We start from the raw sequence: 16,621 nt of genomic DNA on the forward strand, positions 1-16,621 counted from the left end.
TGGACGCCATGGAAGAAAAGCAACAAAGAGGAGAAGAGGACGCTACCATGCTCCTCTTCTTCAACTGCTTCCCCGCCGAGGAGCTTGAAGTGCTGGCCATGGCTAGGGTTAGGGCACGGGAGAGACATAGAGGGATTTGGGGAAGAAATCGAGCAAGGGACCGAGGAATGTAAGAAGAGTGTTTCCAAGGGGTTTTCTATAAAAAAAGAGCAGCCTCCGCAGCTCCTGTGTCGACGTGGCATGGGTCAACGCGCCACGAGGGCAGGTCAGTGAGCGCTAGTGAAGAAAAGGACCTCAGGTGAACCACTTATGAAAGAATTGGGACCTAAAGATGCATTTTCCAAGAAATATGACTAAAGTGACACAACGACAAAACATTTAGGACCTCCAGTGCATTTAACTCTTAATTTTTGGTCAATGCAGTGCAAGGCAAGGCCAATTCAAACTTATCCATTTTAATTCTCCTTTTTAAAAACCAGAGTCCCAACAACCAGGAATTCTGGTCGATCCGCCCCCATGCCACACCGCAATGGTTTTGAGGGAAAATCATTCAGAAGAGCATCTACAACCGGGCATCCCAAATCCTTCTCAAACGTCCGGGCGGCCTGCCCGATCACTGACCGGTCATGATTTTTCGACTCAGAAGAGCATCCACATTTTCCTCCGCCCGTCCACCGCCGACACCACTTTCCACTCCACCCATCCACCTAGTAGCCATGCCCCCACGTCACCGGGTGAGGAGTGGGCCATTTCTGACATCGGAGCGCCAACTCGAGCTCCTTGAGCAGATCCGGGCTAGACGCGAAGCCCGGATCGCCGCGGGCCTACCTTCGAATGAAGTGGATTCGGAGTAGGAGTTGGAGGATGAGGAGGAGGTGGTGGAGGAGGAGGATGAGGAGGAGGTGGAGGAGGAGGAGGACGAGGAGGAGGTTGAGAAGGAGGAGGAGGATGTGTGGGACGCTGGCGACGCGGATTTGCAGACCATCCTCAATTCCCTCCGGTCGGAGTCGGCTGCGGAGGCCGGACGCCGTCGCCAGCAGGAGATGGAGACGCAATAGGCCGCCGAGAAGGTGGAGAGACTCGCCTACATGGATGAGGTCGAGCAGGAGAAGCATGAGGCGGAGCCGTCCTACCCGCCCGTCCAACCGGCGTCCGGCACCATCGTCATGGACATTTCCGCCGACAAAGAGTAGCTATAGTCGTAGTATACCGTATGTAGAATTTTTTTTGCATGTTTTGTATGAATTTAGAGGTTGAAATATAAGAGAGACGGATGTAGAGTGCTAATTTAAGACGTGACCAGTTACTGTCCGCGTGAACATTTGAGAAGCCGGATTTGCAAAATCGAAGGGAAGCCTTAACGCACCACATGCCCATATTCAATGATGCACATGCAATATCTGCGAGCTGCTTTCTTTGCCTTCGAGGGCCACCGTCTCACGATAGGAAATGACAGCTGCGTCGCATGGGTCGAGCCATCTGGCTCGCCACCAAACCCGCGAGGCAGGCCACGACCGGCCGGTACCGAGATGGTTCGCTGACGAGGCGCGTCGTCGGACGCGACGCTGACTCAGACCACCGTGGGCGCCATGGAAGAAAAGCTGCTCAGAGGAGAAACCAAAGAAAGCTAACATGCACGGGGAGTGAGACTGGCCGAACGTGCAGTGACGGTGCCTTCCATTCCATGCACGTGCGAACCTCCTCCTCCTCCTCGTCCTTCTTCTTCTTCTTCTTCTTCTTCTTCTTCTTCTTCTTAGGGCTAGGCCCCGCTGCCCAAATTTTATCCAGTCCTGCTGCCACGCCATCCCTGTCACCGAATCAGCTCGCAGGAAAGTGCGGTAACGTGTGATCTGCATAGTCGTGGCACCATGGCATTGCATCCGCTCAAAGATATCTCGACTTTGAATACACTGCACTGCAAACCTAAAAATAATCTGAAGAGGAAAGTGAAAATTCGGTTGCGTTGCATGTATACTTTGCAGAAACAGGGATTAATCAACGGCTCACCGCCCGGCCGGCCACAAAGTTACGGAGGCCAGATTTTTCTGAAGCCCCGCAATTGGTAATGGGTCTGTCTAGGACAAATCTAAATGTGACATAGTTATGTCACATCTAACCTGATGTCCACTATATTTGTGGTCTATTTTTTTTGTCCTAGCTTTTTTTTCTGTTCCTTGTTGCTGCGTTATTTGTGGGAGTTTAGATGTGACATCCTTAGAAAACATCTAGATGTGAATTAGACAAACTGATTGGCAATTGCATGTGTGCATGTGACAGCCTGCTAGGCGAAGGCATCGTCGATCATGCATGGTCCATGCACGGGTGACTAGATGTCACTTGCACTCTTGCACATGCAGGAGTAAACTGCACAAAACCATACTAGGTTTGCCGAAAACATTGCGTTATATTTTTTTGACAGAAAACACCATGTCTTGAGTAATTTTTTTTTGCAAAAAACACAGATCGGTGGATTTGGCTCTGTTGATTGCGTTTATGACAGATGGGGCCTGCTAGTCAGGCTGACGTGGCGACAATTTCTCACACCGTTACGTTGACTTGTTTTGCTGGATGTGGGGCCGCTTGTCAGTGTAATACTACCTTTCTTTTCCTTAGTTCTCCTTTCCACTAATCTCTCTCTCTCTCTCTCTCTCTCGTCGGACCCGTGCCATGGAGCTCCATGGAGGAGCGCCGCCGCCGCCTAGCGCCATAGCATCCGAACTCTGCGACCATCGCCACCGTTAGCCCGCCCTGCCTAGATCCGGCAAGAAGCGAGCCGCTGCTACCATCCGCTTCTGCACTTCAGATCCGCGCGACAACGGTGGCGACGACCTCTGCCTCGGCCGGGGGCGGGATGGGCTCCGCGCGGCAATGGCTATGGTGGCCTCTGCCTCGGCTAGAGGCGGGATGGGAGGCGGGCCTCGTGCGCAACATGCTGTGGGCACGGCCGGCGTCCACTAGTGGCCCTCGTCGTCTCATCCGATCCATCGAGCCCAGCAGCACGAGGACAGCGACGACCGTGTGGGGATCAGCCTCAGCAAGGACTTGCCTGAGGCCGCTGTCCGGGCCCTCAACGCAGCCACGGCCGCGGCGGCCTCGGCCTCGGCCGGCGGCGGGACAGGCCGGTGCGTTGGAGCCCGCGCCCTGTGCGTTGATCTGGGTGGTGAAGATAAGACGAATCAGATTTCTTTTTCTTTTTCTTTCAATGACAAGTGGACCCCATAGGACTCCACAAAATGATTAACATTACCAAACGTCGCTGTTATATATGAGACGTCAAGTGGTGCCATGTCGGCCTGACTAGCGGGCCTCATATATCATAAACGCAATCAATAAAGCCAAATCCATTGATCAATGGTTTTTGCAAAAAAATTACTCAAGACGTGGTGTTTTCTGTCGAAAAAATATAGCGTAGTGTTTTCTGTAAAGCTAGCGTTCAAAGTGATGGTTTTGTGCAATTTACTCCACATGCAGCACAACACTAGGCAAGCAATAGGGGGGAGGGGGCAGCACCATATTTTATCATATTTTATGCAGAATCCTTGTGGGCGCGGGTGACTGTTACATTTGAAAAGCTACTCCCTCCTTCCATCTATATAGGGCCTAATGCGTTTTTCAAGACATCCTTTGACTATTGACAAAATTAATAGTACATGACATGCATAATGTGAAAATTATATCATTGAAAGCTCCTTTCACATATGAATTTGACGATGTGCTTTGTGTAAGTTGCATGTCATATATTATTGCTCTAACATTTGGTCAAAATTAACCTCGAAAAACGCATTAGACCCTATATAGATGGAAGGAGGGAGTAATTGGAATTGGATAGGCACCGGACTTTTGATCGATCGTCGACAAGGGAAGTTTTCTATAGGTTCTGTAATCCAGAGCTTATAAAAGGCGCGTCGCCGATACGGCGATACGCACGATACGGCCGCGATACTCGTATCCTAAGCGTATCAGGATTTCCGATTAAAAGAAAAGGAAAAATGATGATACGCTGGGGACACGCTCGGGATACGGGCAGGACACGGCCGTGCAGCCTCGAGCCCATTAAAGGCCCACGTATACGCCTAACCTAAGTGCTCTCTCGCTCTCTGTTCGACTTCACGATTGGATCGAGGGCGACGAGCACGCCGCCGCCGCCTGTCTCGCCGCTGGTGCCGTCGCCAAGACTGACTCGTCGCCGCCTCAACTCGTCAAGTGACCTCTTCTCCGCCGCTATAGCAAGAGTGAGGTAATTGATTCTTGCTGTGTGTGTGTTTGATGTATGTGCTTGGCTGCTTGCTGGCATGTGTGTGTGCACGCGCGCTTGCCGTATGTGCTTGGTGCTTGCTGATGTTCCTGCTACTATCTACTGGCACAGAGGGAAATACTCAAATCACCATCTAATCTGCGGGAGATGGCATGACAGCAAGCTAATGGACGAGGATCGAGGACATCGATGACCATTCACGACATGAAAAGATGCATGAGGCAACCAATGGGGCATCATTTTGTTCTCATCTCACGCATTATATTAGTATGTTCTATCTTTATTACATGCCATTTTATTAATTATGTATATATACTCGCCGTATCACATATTGTTGTTTCTAAAAATTATCGTATCCCGTATCGCCGCATCGGTATCGCTGTATCGGTGCAACGTCATATGTAGCAGTGAATTAGACACTGAACATAGATATCTTCCTTGATGATAGTGCAGTGACTCTCGGCCCTAAGCTGTACGAGACCGTGAGGGGCAAGCTGTCGCTGGGCGCGAGAATCCTCCAGGCCGGCCGCGTGGAGAACGTCTTCCGGCGGTGGTTCTCCGTGGAGAAGAAAGAAAAGCTCCTCAACGCCTCGCAGTGCTACTGCTACCTGTCCACCACCGCCGGCCCGATCGCCGGCATGCTCTTCGTATCGTCGGAGAGGGTGGCCTTCCGCAGCGACCGGTCGCTGGCGCTGACGTCGCCCAAGGGCGACACGGTGCGGGTGCTGTACAAGGCGGACGTCCGGCTGAGGAGGGTGAATGCGGCCATACCGAGCAAGAACCAGCACCGGCCGGAGCAGAAGTACATCCAGTTGGTGACCGACGACGGCTTCGAGTTCTGGTTCATGGGCTTCGTCAGCTACCAGGCATCCCTGCAGCACCTCGAGCAGGCCGTCAGCGCGGCGGGGAGTGGGATGAAGGTGTAGTCGTCGCGGGGCACGGGCACCGGGAGCGGGAGGCACTTGCGGCGTACCACAGCGTGAAAGCGACGCGAGCGCACGGCGATGCCGATCACTGTCTGACTACACGAGCAGCATGCGCGATTGGGAGACCTCGTCGGGCTCGGCGACTAGGCGCTGCGGAACATCGCCGCCGGGAGCTCAGCATGGTGTGAGGACCGGCGCTCGCCCGAGCCGACGCCGCACGAGGCCGAGGTTGTCGAGCTGGTGGCCTACGCGACCTCCCTATACGTGAGGATGGAGGGGAACGACGAACCGCGCGAGCATTACCGTGAGGACGCCCCGAGCAGGGGCACGAACCTTGCAGCGGGGGCCCTCTAATGGCGTATCAATGGGCGTCATGGATTGCTAGGTGCTGGAAGCCTGCAACCGATGTCGATGGGCCTTGGAGTGCACCACTAGTAAGCTGTTGCGGAGGCGCGGATGAGAGTGATGATAATGCTCAAGGAAATGGCACGGTGTGTTTGGTTCGGAAAATAACTGAAATGGAATGACACACTAAGATCTATAGACGGATTTGACAAATCCGACCCCCTATACGTCCACGGACGCGGCCGGGCACGTCCAGGCGGGCGCATCCAGACGGCCCCTCATATTTTCGTTTCGGCATCCATATATCTCAAATCCGAACTCTCAAATCCATGCACGTCGATCATACAAGACAATGTCACATGTAAATAGCAAATGTTTGTACGAAGCATACATAGTGTTTACATAAAATTTATTTTAAATGCCAAACTCAAGCATTATCTTCTTGGTTGCCATTGTGGGCCACACATGGGCTCCATAAGATCATTGAGTTGTTGCGTGTGCACCTGCTGATCTTGAAGATTTTGATGCATCTGCAGAAAGTTCATCAGCTGAGCCGCATCTTGATCTTCCTTGATTTCAACTTGTTCTTCAGGTGCATCGAAATCATGGGTTTGGGCTACATCATCATGGTCATCCTCGACAATCATATTGTCCGGATTAATACAACATGTCATCAACTGTCATAAAGTTTTTGATTCCCGCATCATTGCAGCGCTCCGCACAATTTCCAAACGAGACTAAAGCACACAGAATGCTTCTCCACATCCTTCCTAGCAGCTTCCTGCATTATGGCAAAGTGTCCCTGTTTATTGCCACGCGGCTCGGAGCACGATGGTGATTCCCCATTGCAAAGCCTCCTGAACACTGTAGATCGTTGAAGCATGTTGATGTCGTTGTGAGAACCCGGCATTCCAACGAAAGCATGCCAAATCCATAAGTCATGTGATGCCACCGCTTCTAGTATGATGGTGGCCTCTCTGGTGTGACCCTGATACATTCTCCGCAGACCTTTGGGGCAGTTCTTCCATTGCCAATACATGCAATCAATTGATCCGAGCATTCCTGGAAACCCCCTTGCCTCTCCAATAGCCAACAATTTCTCAGTGTCCTGCTCTTTTGGTTCTCCGAGATACTCAGGTCCAAACACCTCCACTACGACGCGAGCAAACCTGACATTATTCTTCAGGCATGCACTCTCCCCCATCCTGACCATCTCACCAACGGCATCTGCAGCAATACCAAGTGCAAGCATCCTCAGAGTAGCCGTGCACTTCTACTTGGCCGAGAAAGTGAGTTGGCCGCAACAATCCCTTGTGAGCTTGAAGTAGTCGTCGTGTGCCTCCACTCCCTCAATAATGCGCAAGAACAATGGTTTCCGCATGCGAAAACGGCGACCAAACCATGGATCATCAGGGAAAGTAGGTTTGAGAGTAAAGTAGTCTCCATGCAGTAGCTTTGCTCCAGACACCCTATCCCGATTAATCACAACTCTCCCTTTGATTGAGCCCTTGAAGTTGAGAATATGCTCCACTTGCCGGTCTATTTCCTCTTACATGCTCATGAGCATAATCATGTCCACTTCTTCGTCCGAATCCGACGAATTGATGAAATCATCTTGAATCATTTGGTCAAGCTCCGTCGGTCCATACTCCTCATTTGATGAAGCATCGAAATCCATCATTTTACCTAACAAAATCACAAAAAATCTAGTAAGACAATGTGTCGAACACATCAAGCGCAAGCCGGAGCCAGAGACTTGCCGGACGTACCACGGTGGCTTTCGGGCTGGCCACCACGTCCCCCTCGACGAGGACGGAAGGGCTCTTCTGGATCTGGTGTTGGAGAGCGCGGGAAGGGCTGCGAAGCGGGCGTGGTTGCAGAGCGTGAGACAGACGACGATGAGAAGGAAGAAGAGAGGAGATAGCAAATGGACCCGGGTGGTCTTCGGGTGGATTTGGTGCAATTTGGGGTGGGGTCGAGCTGTCGGGTCCGACTTGGCGAGCATGCAAGGGCACGCCCGGGCGTCCCCATATCCACCCCATATTTGGGCCGGATATTGATGCGGCTTGAACTACGTCGGTATTTCCCCAAAGAGGAAGGGATGATGCAGCACAGCTACGTAGGTATTTCCCTCAGTGATGAGACCAAGGTTATTGAACCGGTAGGAGAACCACGCAACACCATGTGAACGGCTCCTGCACACAAAGAACAAATACTTGCAACCTGACGTAAGAGAGGGGTTGTCAATCCCTCAAGGGTAAAAAAGATAGGTAAAATTGTAGTAGATTGAATAAATAGATCTCGCGGAAACGCGAGATAAAAGAAATAACAATAAATTGCAGCAAGGTATTTTTGTGTTTTTGGATAAATAGATCTGAAAATAAAAAGCAAACAAAAATAGATCTCGAAGGCAAATATAATAAAGAAGCGACCCGGAGGCCGTAGATTCACTAGTGGCTTCTCTCGAGAAAATTAGCATACGGTGGGTAAACACATTACTGTTGGGCAATTGATAGAACTTCTAATAATCATGACGATATCCAGGCAATGATCATTATATAGGCATCACGTCTAAGATTAGTAGACCGACTCCTACCTGCATCTACAACTATTACTCCACACATCGACCACTATCCATCATGCATCTAGTGTATTAAGTTCATGGAGAAACAGAGTAATGCAATAAGAACGATGATATGATGTAGACAAGATCTATTTATGTAGAAATAGACCTCATCTTGTTATCCTTAATAGCAACGATGCATACGTGTCGGTTCCCCTTCTCTCGCTGTGATCAGGCGCCGTAAGATCGAACCCATCACAAAGCACCTCTTCCCATGGAAATAAAAATCGATCTAGTTGGCCTAACTAAGCCAAAGATTCGAAGAAGAAATACGAGTCTATAAGTAATCATACATATAAGAGATCAAAAGACTCAAATAACTTTCATGGATAAAAATATAGATCTGATCATAAACTCAAAGTTCATCGGATCCCAACAAACACACCGCAAAAAGAGTTACATCAAATAGATCTCCAAGAGACCATTGTATTGAGAATCAAGAGAGAGAGAGAGAGAGAGAGAGAGAGAGAGAGAGAGGAAGCCATCTAGCTACTTAGTACGGACCCATAGGTCTACAATGAAATACTCATGCATCATCGAAGAGGCACCAATGAGGATGACAAACCCCTCCGTGATGGTGTCTAGATTGGATCTGGTGGTTCTGGAACTTGCGGTGGCTGGAATTGATTTTCGTCGACTTCCCTAGGGTTTCTGGCATATTGGGGTATTTATAGTGCAAAGAGGCGGTGCAGGAGGCCACCGAGGTGGACATAACCCACCAGGGCGCGCCTGGGCCCAGGTGGGTTGTGCCCCCCTCGAGGCACCCCTCTGGCCCATCTTGTGTCTGCAGGTCCAGAAAAATTCTCTAAAAAGCTCCGCTGCATTTGGACTCCTTTTGGTATTGATTTTCTATGAAGGAAAAAAACAAGCAAAAAACATCAACTGGCGCTGGGCAGTATGTCAATAGGTTAGTCCCAAAAAACGATATAAAGTTCCTATAAAATGATTTTAAAACATTCAAGAATGATAATATAACAACATGGAACAATAAAAAAATTATAGATGCGCTGGAGACGTATCAGCATCCCCCAGCTTAATTCCTGCTCGTCCTCGAGTAGGTAAATGATAAAAACAAATTTTTTGATGTGGAATGCTGCCTAACATGTCCATCACATATTCTTTTCTTTGTAGCATGGACATTTGGACTTCTATATGATTCAAAGAAATACTCTAGTTTTGACATGAAGATTTCAATACTCAAGCATATCAACAAGCAACCATGTCTTTCAAAATATCAACACTAAAGCAAGTTATCCCTGGCCCATTATGTTCAATCTTTGATCCATTCATGAAACACACTCACATATTAGCTACACCCAATGCTCAAGTACGATCATAGTGCCCCTTAGTTGGTGCTTTATAAGAGAAGATGGAGACTCAAAAAAAATTGCATGAAGTAAAAGAAAGGCCCTTCGTAGAGGGAAGTAGGGATTTGTAGAGGTGCCAGAGCTCAAAGTGACAAAGATAGATGAAATGATCTAGATGACGACTAGGGGGGTGAATAGGCGTTTTAAAACTTCTACGGATTTGGCTTTAACCTAATGCGGAATTACACTAACGGAAACTTTTCATGCACAAATCCTAAATATGCTAGGCTCAACTAAGTGCACCAACAACCTATGCTAAACAAGATAGGCACTAAAAGAAACTAGCAAGCACAAACTATATCACAAGATAAGGAAATGTAGGAAGTACTAAGCAATTCAACTAGCACAAGATATATCAATATGAGCAAGTATGAATTGCGGAAAGTAAATGGTGTGGGCATGAGATAACCACAAGTGAGTCGGAGACGCGGATTTATCCCGAAGTTCACACTCATGAGAGTGCTAATCTCCGTTAGAGCGGTGCCAAAGCCAAAGCTCCGGGGCGTCACCAAGTGACTCACCGTATTCTCCCTTCCGAGTCACCCCCAACGGATGAGCCTCGGTTCACTTGGGGTTGGTCTTGAAGGCGACCACCACACCTTTACAAACTTATCCGGAGCACACCACAACCATGGAAGCTTCCGGAGGAACTTGACCACCTAGGCCACTTCAACACCCTTCCCCGGAGCACACCACAAAAGGAAGCTTCCGGGGGGACCTGGGCCACATAGGCCTCTTCACAATATTCTCAATGTATCACCAAACCATCTAGGAGGCGAAGCCTCCAAGAGTAATAAACTCACGGGCTCTCACTCGAACAAGTCGATGCGAGGAGCTCAAACCAAAGAAACAGATGCAATGCAAGGTCAAGCAACAAATGCTCAACTCACTCTCTCAATCTCACAAGATGCAACTCAAGAAAGTAGGGGATTGAAGAGAGGGGATGCAATGGAGGAAATCAACAAATGACTCCAAGATCCATCCACAAATCCCCCTTCACTTAGAGGGGAGATAGGGGTTTGGGAGAGGTGGTAAGAGGCTCAAAATGATGTTTAGAATGTGAATGAACAACCCCCAAACCGGTGGGGAGGAAGGGCTCTTTTATAGCCAACTTCCAAAACTAGCCGTTGGTGCTCCAACGGACACTTCCTGGACACCCCGTGCCCACGGTACAAGCCCGTGTCCACGGGGCCCCATGCCCACGGGGGTCAAAAACCCCGTGTCCACGGGGTACCCAGAACAGCTTGCAGCAGCCCACTAAAACTGTGATAACTTTGGCATACGGACGCCGAATTTGATGATCTTGGACTCGTTTTGAAGCTATGGAAAAGCCCAAGGTCCTCACATAGAGAGCCACCCAAGATCAACAAGAAATAATAATGCAATTAATGCAAAGGTTTGAGCTCTCTACATGCGACATGATCAAGCTACTTGCCCGAGAGTCCCTCTTGATAGTACGGCTATCAAACCTATAATCCGGTCTCCCTCCAAGCACCATGAGACCGGCAAAACTAGGAAAACCTAGCTAAGGTATAACTTTGCCTTGCATATTCAACTTGATCTTGGTAATGACTCCAATGCTTGTCTCAAGTTGGAATCCCTTTCTTGTCCACAACCACTTGGTGAAGATGCTTGAATTGCTTCCTCATATTGCAATGAGGGAAGCCTTAACTTAAGCCCATCTTCTCATGAGCATTATCATGATGTGGACCGCAAGCTTCAAAGCATATAACCTCCGGCTTCTCATTTTGCACTTGGACTCCTCGAACCCGATGACCATCACCACTTGATGTCATCCACACATAGGCTACTTGAGATCTTTCCTTTTGATGCAAGCCCATGAGAAACACCTAACCCACATAGACATAACAAACACATAGCATGGGTTAGGTAACAAAGCACAATTCACAATTACTTACCATACCACTAGATCGCTTGATCCCACGTGGTACAATGTTTGCGCTTTGAGAGTTGACCATCTAGATATAATCTTCGAGCTTCATCTTGGTCAACCAACATCTTTACTCCAAGCTCCATCTTGGTTTCTTGAAAGCCACAATGAACTCTTCATTTCCCTTCATTGCTTCAAGATAATATCACCAAAGACTCTTTCATGACCATATCAAGTTCCACTATGAATATCATCTTGATCACCACTTGCCCTTCTAAAAACTCCATCACAATCTCTTAAGAGGCATAATGAATTCTTCACTCTAGTTGCTTGCTTTAAGACTTGATCAACTGAAACCCAACACGTGAGCTCACCATGATCTGGTCTTGAATCATAACTTGAATTCTTCTCTTTGATTATTCTCTCAAACCCTTGATCCTTAAAAGTCCACCATCATAATATCTTGAGAGGCACAATGAATTTTTCACTCTAGTTGCTTGCTTCAAGACTTGATCAACCTAAACCCAACACATGAGCTCACCATGATCTTGTCTTGAAACCATAACTTGAATTCTTCTATTTGATTATCCTCTCAAGCCCTTGATCCTTAAAAGCCCAAATATGTTAGTCTTTGAGATCCTCCAATGAACTTCACCATGAACATAATTAGATTAGGCATAGAAATCAATCTTGATGGATTCAATAGAAGTACTCGAAGACCAACTTGAAACCTCATTGGATATGGGATCTCGAGAGCCAACACCTAGGCCTCGTGATCACGGGGTATCCAGAGAGTTGAAACTCGACCCCATGCGCATGGTACAAGCCCATGTGCAAGGGGTATCCAAAGAAGGATACCATGAGGACTTCTTCAGATGCTTTGATGGCAGACTTCACAAAACAACCCAATGCACTTCAAGCATCACTATGTAACATATCTTCATATAAGATTCAATGCACTTGATGCTCCATAGGAATTGTCATTTAACTCCAAAGCATACAACAAATATATCTTCATATATATGGACTTCATCCTTGATTCCATCCAATATCCTTGAGGCACTATCTTCATATATATGGACTTCATCCTTGATTCCATCCAATATCCTTGAGGCACCATCTATGGACAAAACCTTCAAATATATCTCCTTGAGAAACATTAGTCCATAGAGATTGTCATTTAATTACCAAAACCACACTTAGGGGCTACATGCCCTTTCAATCTCCCCCATTTTGGTAATTGATGACAATCTCAACAAGAGGGTTTATATAATGAAATTAAAACAAGTATGCAATCTATCCGAGAATAAATTGTATACTTGAGGTGGTTTTGATAGCCTCAAATATCACAAAGATAGTTGATGTTATCAAAACCGGTTATACTAGCATCGAAATACTACACAAGAATTTGATGCTAGTATAATCACAATATATAGAGCAAACTCCCCCACAATATATGCATGTGAAAGAACTCGGTGGAGTTTTCTCTATATACACATCGATGCTACGAGCAAGCACAACATACGTATATATGCATGAATGACAGGGACCAACCCACTTCTCCTAAACCCTCTAAAATTCTCCCCCATTGGCAACAAGTGCCAAAATGAAAGAAAAATCTAGACAACCAATATAGTATGGTTCCTCCTTAATTTGTGCATTTCTCATATTGTGAGTGGAATCAAGTGCACATATCCAGTTACGAACAAACGAAGAAATTCACACTATGTTGAGGATCCATAGAATGCACCAAAAAGATATGTCATGAGAATCAAACATCCAAAGGATCAAAAGAACATATTTTGGACAAGGGGTAATGGAGATATCCAATATGATAATCATGCTAAGCATGGGTCCAAAATATATTTAAAAACATGAGTGCAAATATAGTTTATTCCTTTTCTCATCGTACTTTCACTTTCCATGGCTAACCGTATCCACGGGTGCCCTCCATACCAACACTTTTTAAGAAATTTATTATTTGACAACATAAAGTAAATTCATTTTTCATTTCGGGACTAGGCATCCCTAATACCTTTGCCGTACTGTCGTGCAATGACAACTGAATAAACACTCATCTTGAGAATAACACATCTAGTATGGAAATATATCAGCCACCCCCTACCATTTCATGAGCCGTACAAGCACACAAAAGAAAATTTTATTTTGAAAAATAGAAATGACACATACAAATTTTCTTAGAACGGCAAAAGAATACCACATATAGGTAGGTATAGTGGACTCATATGGCAAAACTGGTTTAAGGATTTTGGATGCACAAGTAGTGATCATACTTAGTGCAAATGAAGGCTAGCAAAAGATTGAGAAGCATCCAACCAAGAAATGAAAAATATCATAAGCGAGCATTAAGCATAACTAACACCGAATAATGCACCACAAGTAGGATATAATCTCATAGCATAACTATTGACTTTCGTGCTTGCATAGGGAATCACAAACCTTAACATTAATATTCTTCTAAAGCATAATTACTCATCAACATGACTCACATATTATATCATCATATCGCAAAACTATTACAAGGAATCAAGTTTATTTTGTCCAATGATCTACATGAATTTTTTTATTATATCCCTCTTGAATTTCTATCACTTTGGGACTAATTTCATATGTTGCTTTTGATAGCTCAAACAAATCTAAGTGATGAGCATGAGCATAAAAATTTTCTTCTCTCAAAATAATTTAAGTGAAGTAAGAGATATTTTATTAATTTTTTAACTAACTCTCAAATAAATCTAAGTGAAGCATTGGAGAATTTCTTGAAAAATACTAAAGCACACCGTGCTCAAAAATATATAAGTGAAGTACTAGAGCAATTCCATAGCTCATAAAGATTTAAGTGAAGCATAGAGAGCAATTCTAACAAGTCATAGCATAATTTTGGCTCTCTCAAATAGGTGTGTCCAGCAAGGATAGATGACTACAAATAAAAAGTAAAACAAGCAAAGACTCATATCACACAAGATCTCCAAGCAAAACTCATGATATGCGACAAATAAAATATACTTCCAAGTAAAATACCGATGGTCGTTAGAAGAAAGGGGATGCCACTCGGGGCATCCCCAAGCTTAGTTTCTTGCTTCTCTTTTATATAATAGCTTGGGATGCCATGGGCATCCCCAAGCTTAGGCTCTTCTTACTCCTTATTCCTTCATCCATCGTTATCTCACCCAAAACTTGAAAACTTCAATCACACAAAACTCAACAAAACCTTCGTGAGATTAGTATAAGAAAGCAAATCACTACTATAAGTACTATTGCAAACCCATTCATATTTTATTTTTTTAATTATATCTACTGTATTCCAACTTTGCTATAGCTTATACCCTCCAATACAAACTATAGATTCATCGAAATAAGCACAAAATGCAAAGAAAACAGAATCTGTCAAAAACAGAACAGTCTGTAGTAATCTGAAAACTTTCGATACTTATTTAACTCCAAAAATTCTGAAAAATTAGGACAACGTGGGCAATTTGTATATTAATCTCCTTCAAAAAGAGTTAGTATTTTATCGTGCTTCTGTTAAAAATGAGAATTATTTTCGTGAGCACAAAATTTCTGTTTATCAACAAGATCAAAGCAACTATCACCCAACATGATCTCAAAGGATTTGCTTGGCACAAACACTAACTAAAACATAAAAAGCACAATCATAACAGCAGCATAATTGTGCAAACACTCAATAACATAAATAAAAAGACAAAAATAAATTTTATTCATTGGGTTGCCTCCCAATAAGCGCTATCGTTTTATGCCCCTAGCTAGGCATAAGATTTCAATGATGCTTACATGAAAGATAGTAATTGAAACACGAAGAGAGCATCATGTAGCATGTGAAAACACATTTAAGTCTAACATAGTTCCTATGCATGAAACATGAAGAGAGCATCATGTAGCATGTGAAAACACATTTAAGTCTAACATACTTCCTATGCATAGGTATTTTATAAGCAAACAAATTATCAAAACAAGTAAAGACTAGCGTATGCCAGGAAGAAAAATGAAACATAGGCCATCTCAACATGAAGAGAGGTAATTTAGTAGCATGAATATTTTTACAACCATATTTCCCTTTCTCGTAATAATTATATGTGGGATCATATTTAAATTCAACAATATAGCTATCACATAACATATTCTCTATATGATCCACATGCATGCAACGTTTACACTCTTCCATAATAGTGGGATTATCATCAAATAAAGTCATCACCTCTCCAAGCCCACTTTCATCAAAAATTTCATAAGATTGAACACTCCCCAAATATGTGGGATTATTTTTACCTAAAGTTAACTCTCTTCCAAACCCACTTTTAATATTATCGCAAGCATATTCATCATGAGGTTTAAATAAAAATTTAAGATCATAAGAATCATTGTCACCCCAATCATAATCATTGCAAAAAGTAGTGGACATAGCAATATTAGCATCCCCAAGCTTGGGGTTTTGCATATTATTAGCACAGTTGACATTAATAGAATTTATAATTACATCATTGCAGTCATGCTTTTCATCTAAGGAGCTATCATGAATCACTTTATAAATTCCTTCTTTTAACACTTCATCACAATTTTCTGATTCATGAATCTCAAGCAAAACTTCATAAAGATTATCTAGTGAACTCAATTCACTAGCAATGGGTTCATCATAATTGGACCTCTTGCAAATATTAGCAAGTGGATGAGGATCCATAACAATAGATTTTTAGCAAGCGAAGATGCCAGCAAGTGGAAAACACATGGCAACACAAGCAAACAAGAGATCTGACAAGAAAAAAGATGAACGAAAAAGCAGGCGAATAAAACGGCAATTTTTTGTGAAGTGGGGGAGATGAAAACGAGAGGCAAATGGCAAATAATGTAAATTGCAAGGAGATGAGATTTGTGATTAGGAACCTGATAGATGTTGATGATATCTCCCCGGCAACGACGCCAAAAATTCCTTTTAATGCAGTTTGAACTATGTCGGTATTTCCCCAGAGAGGAAGGGATGATGCATCGCAGCTACGGTAGGTATTTCCCTCACTGATGAGATCAAGGTTATCGAACCAGTAGGAGAACCACGCAACACCACGTGAATGGCTCCTGCACACAAAGAACAAATACTTGCAACCCGATGTAGGAGAGGGGTTGTCAATCCCTCACGGGTAAAAAGAGAGGTAAAATTATAGTAGATTGGATAAACAGATC

The 16,621-nt window shown here is 44.9% G+C and overlaps 1 protein-coding gene across 1 annotated transcript; it reads left to right on the forward strand.

The window, feature by feature from the left end:
- Nucleotides 1–1,088: 1,088 nt before the first annotated feature.
- Nucleotides 1,089–5,613, forward strand: LOC123191789 (putative GEM-like protein 8). The gene is made up of 2 exons (XM_044604392.1): nt 1,089–1,189; nt 4,704–5,613. The coding sequence occupies exons 1-2, from the start codon at nt 1,089–1,091 to the stop codon at nt 5,179–5,181; spliced, it is 579 nt and encodes a 192-aa protein (XP_044460327.1). The 3' UTR covers nt 5,182–5,613.
- Nucleotides 5,614–16,621: the final 11,008 nt, after the last annotated feature.

Source organism: Triticum aestivum, chromosome 2A (assembly GCF_018294505.1).
Source record: "Triticum aestivum cultivar Chinese Spring chromosome 2A, IWGSC CS RefSeq v2.1, whole genome shotgun sequence".
In the NCBI taxonomy this organism is placed as follows: Eukaryota; Viridiplantae; Streptophyta; class Magnoliopsida; order Poales; family Poaceae; genus Triticum; species Triticum aestivum.

Coding starts and splice junctions, on each gene's coding strand:
- LOC123191789 (XM_044604392.1), top strand. CDS start 1,089: ATGGATGAGGTCGAGCAGGAGAAGCATGAGGCGGAGCCGTCCTACCCG. Junction 1,190..4,703: donor GACATTTCCGCCGACAAAGA/GTAGCTATAGTC, acceptor CCTTGATGATAG/TGCAGTGACTCTCGGCCCTA.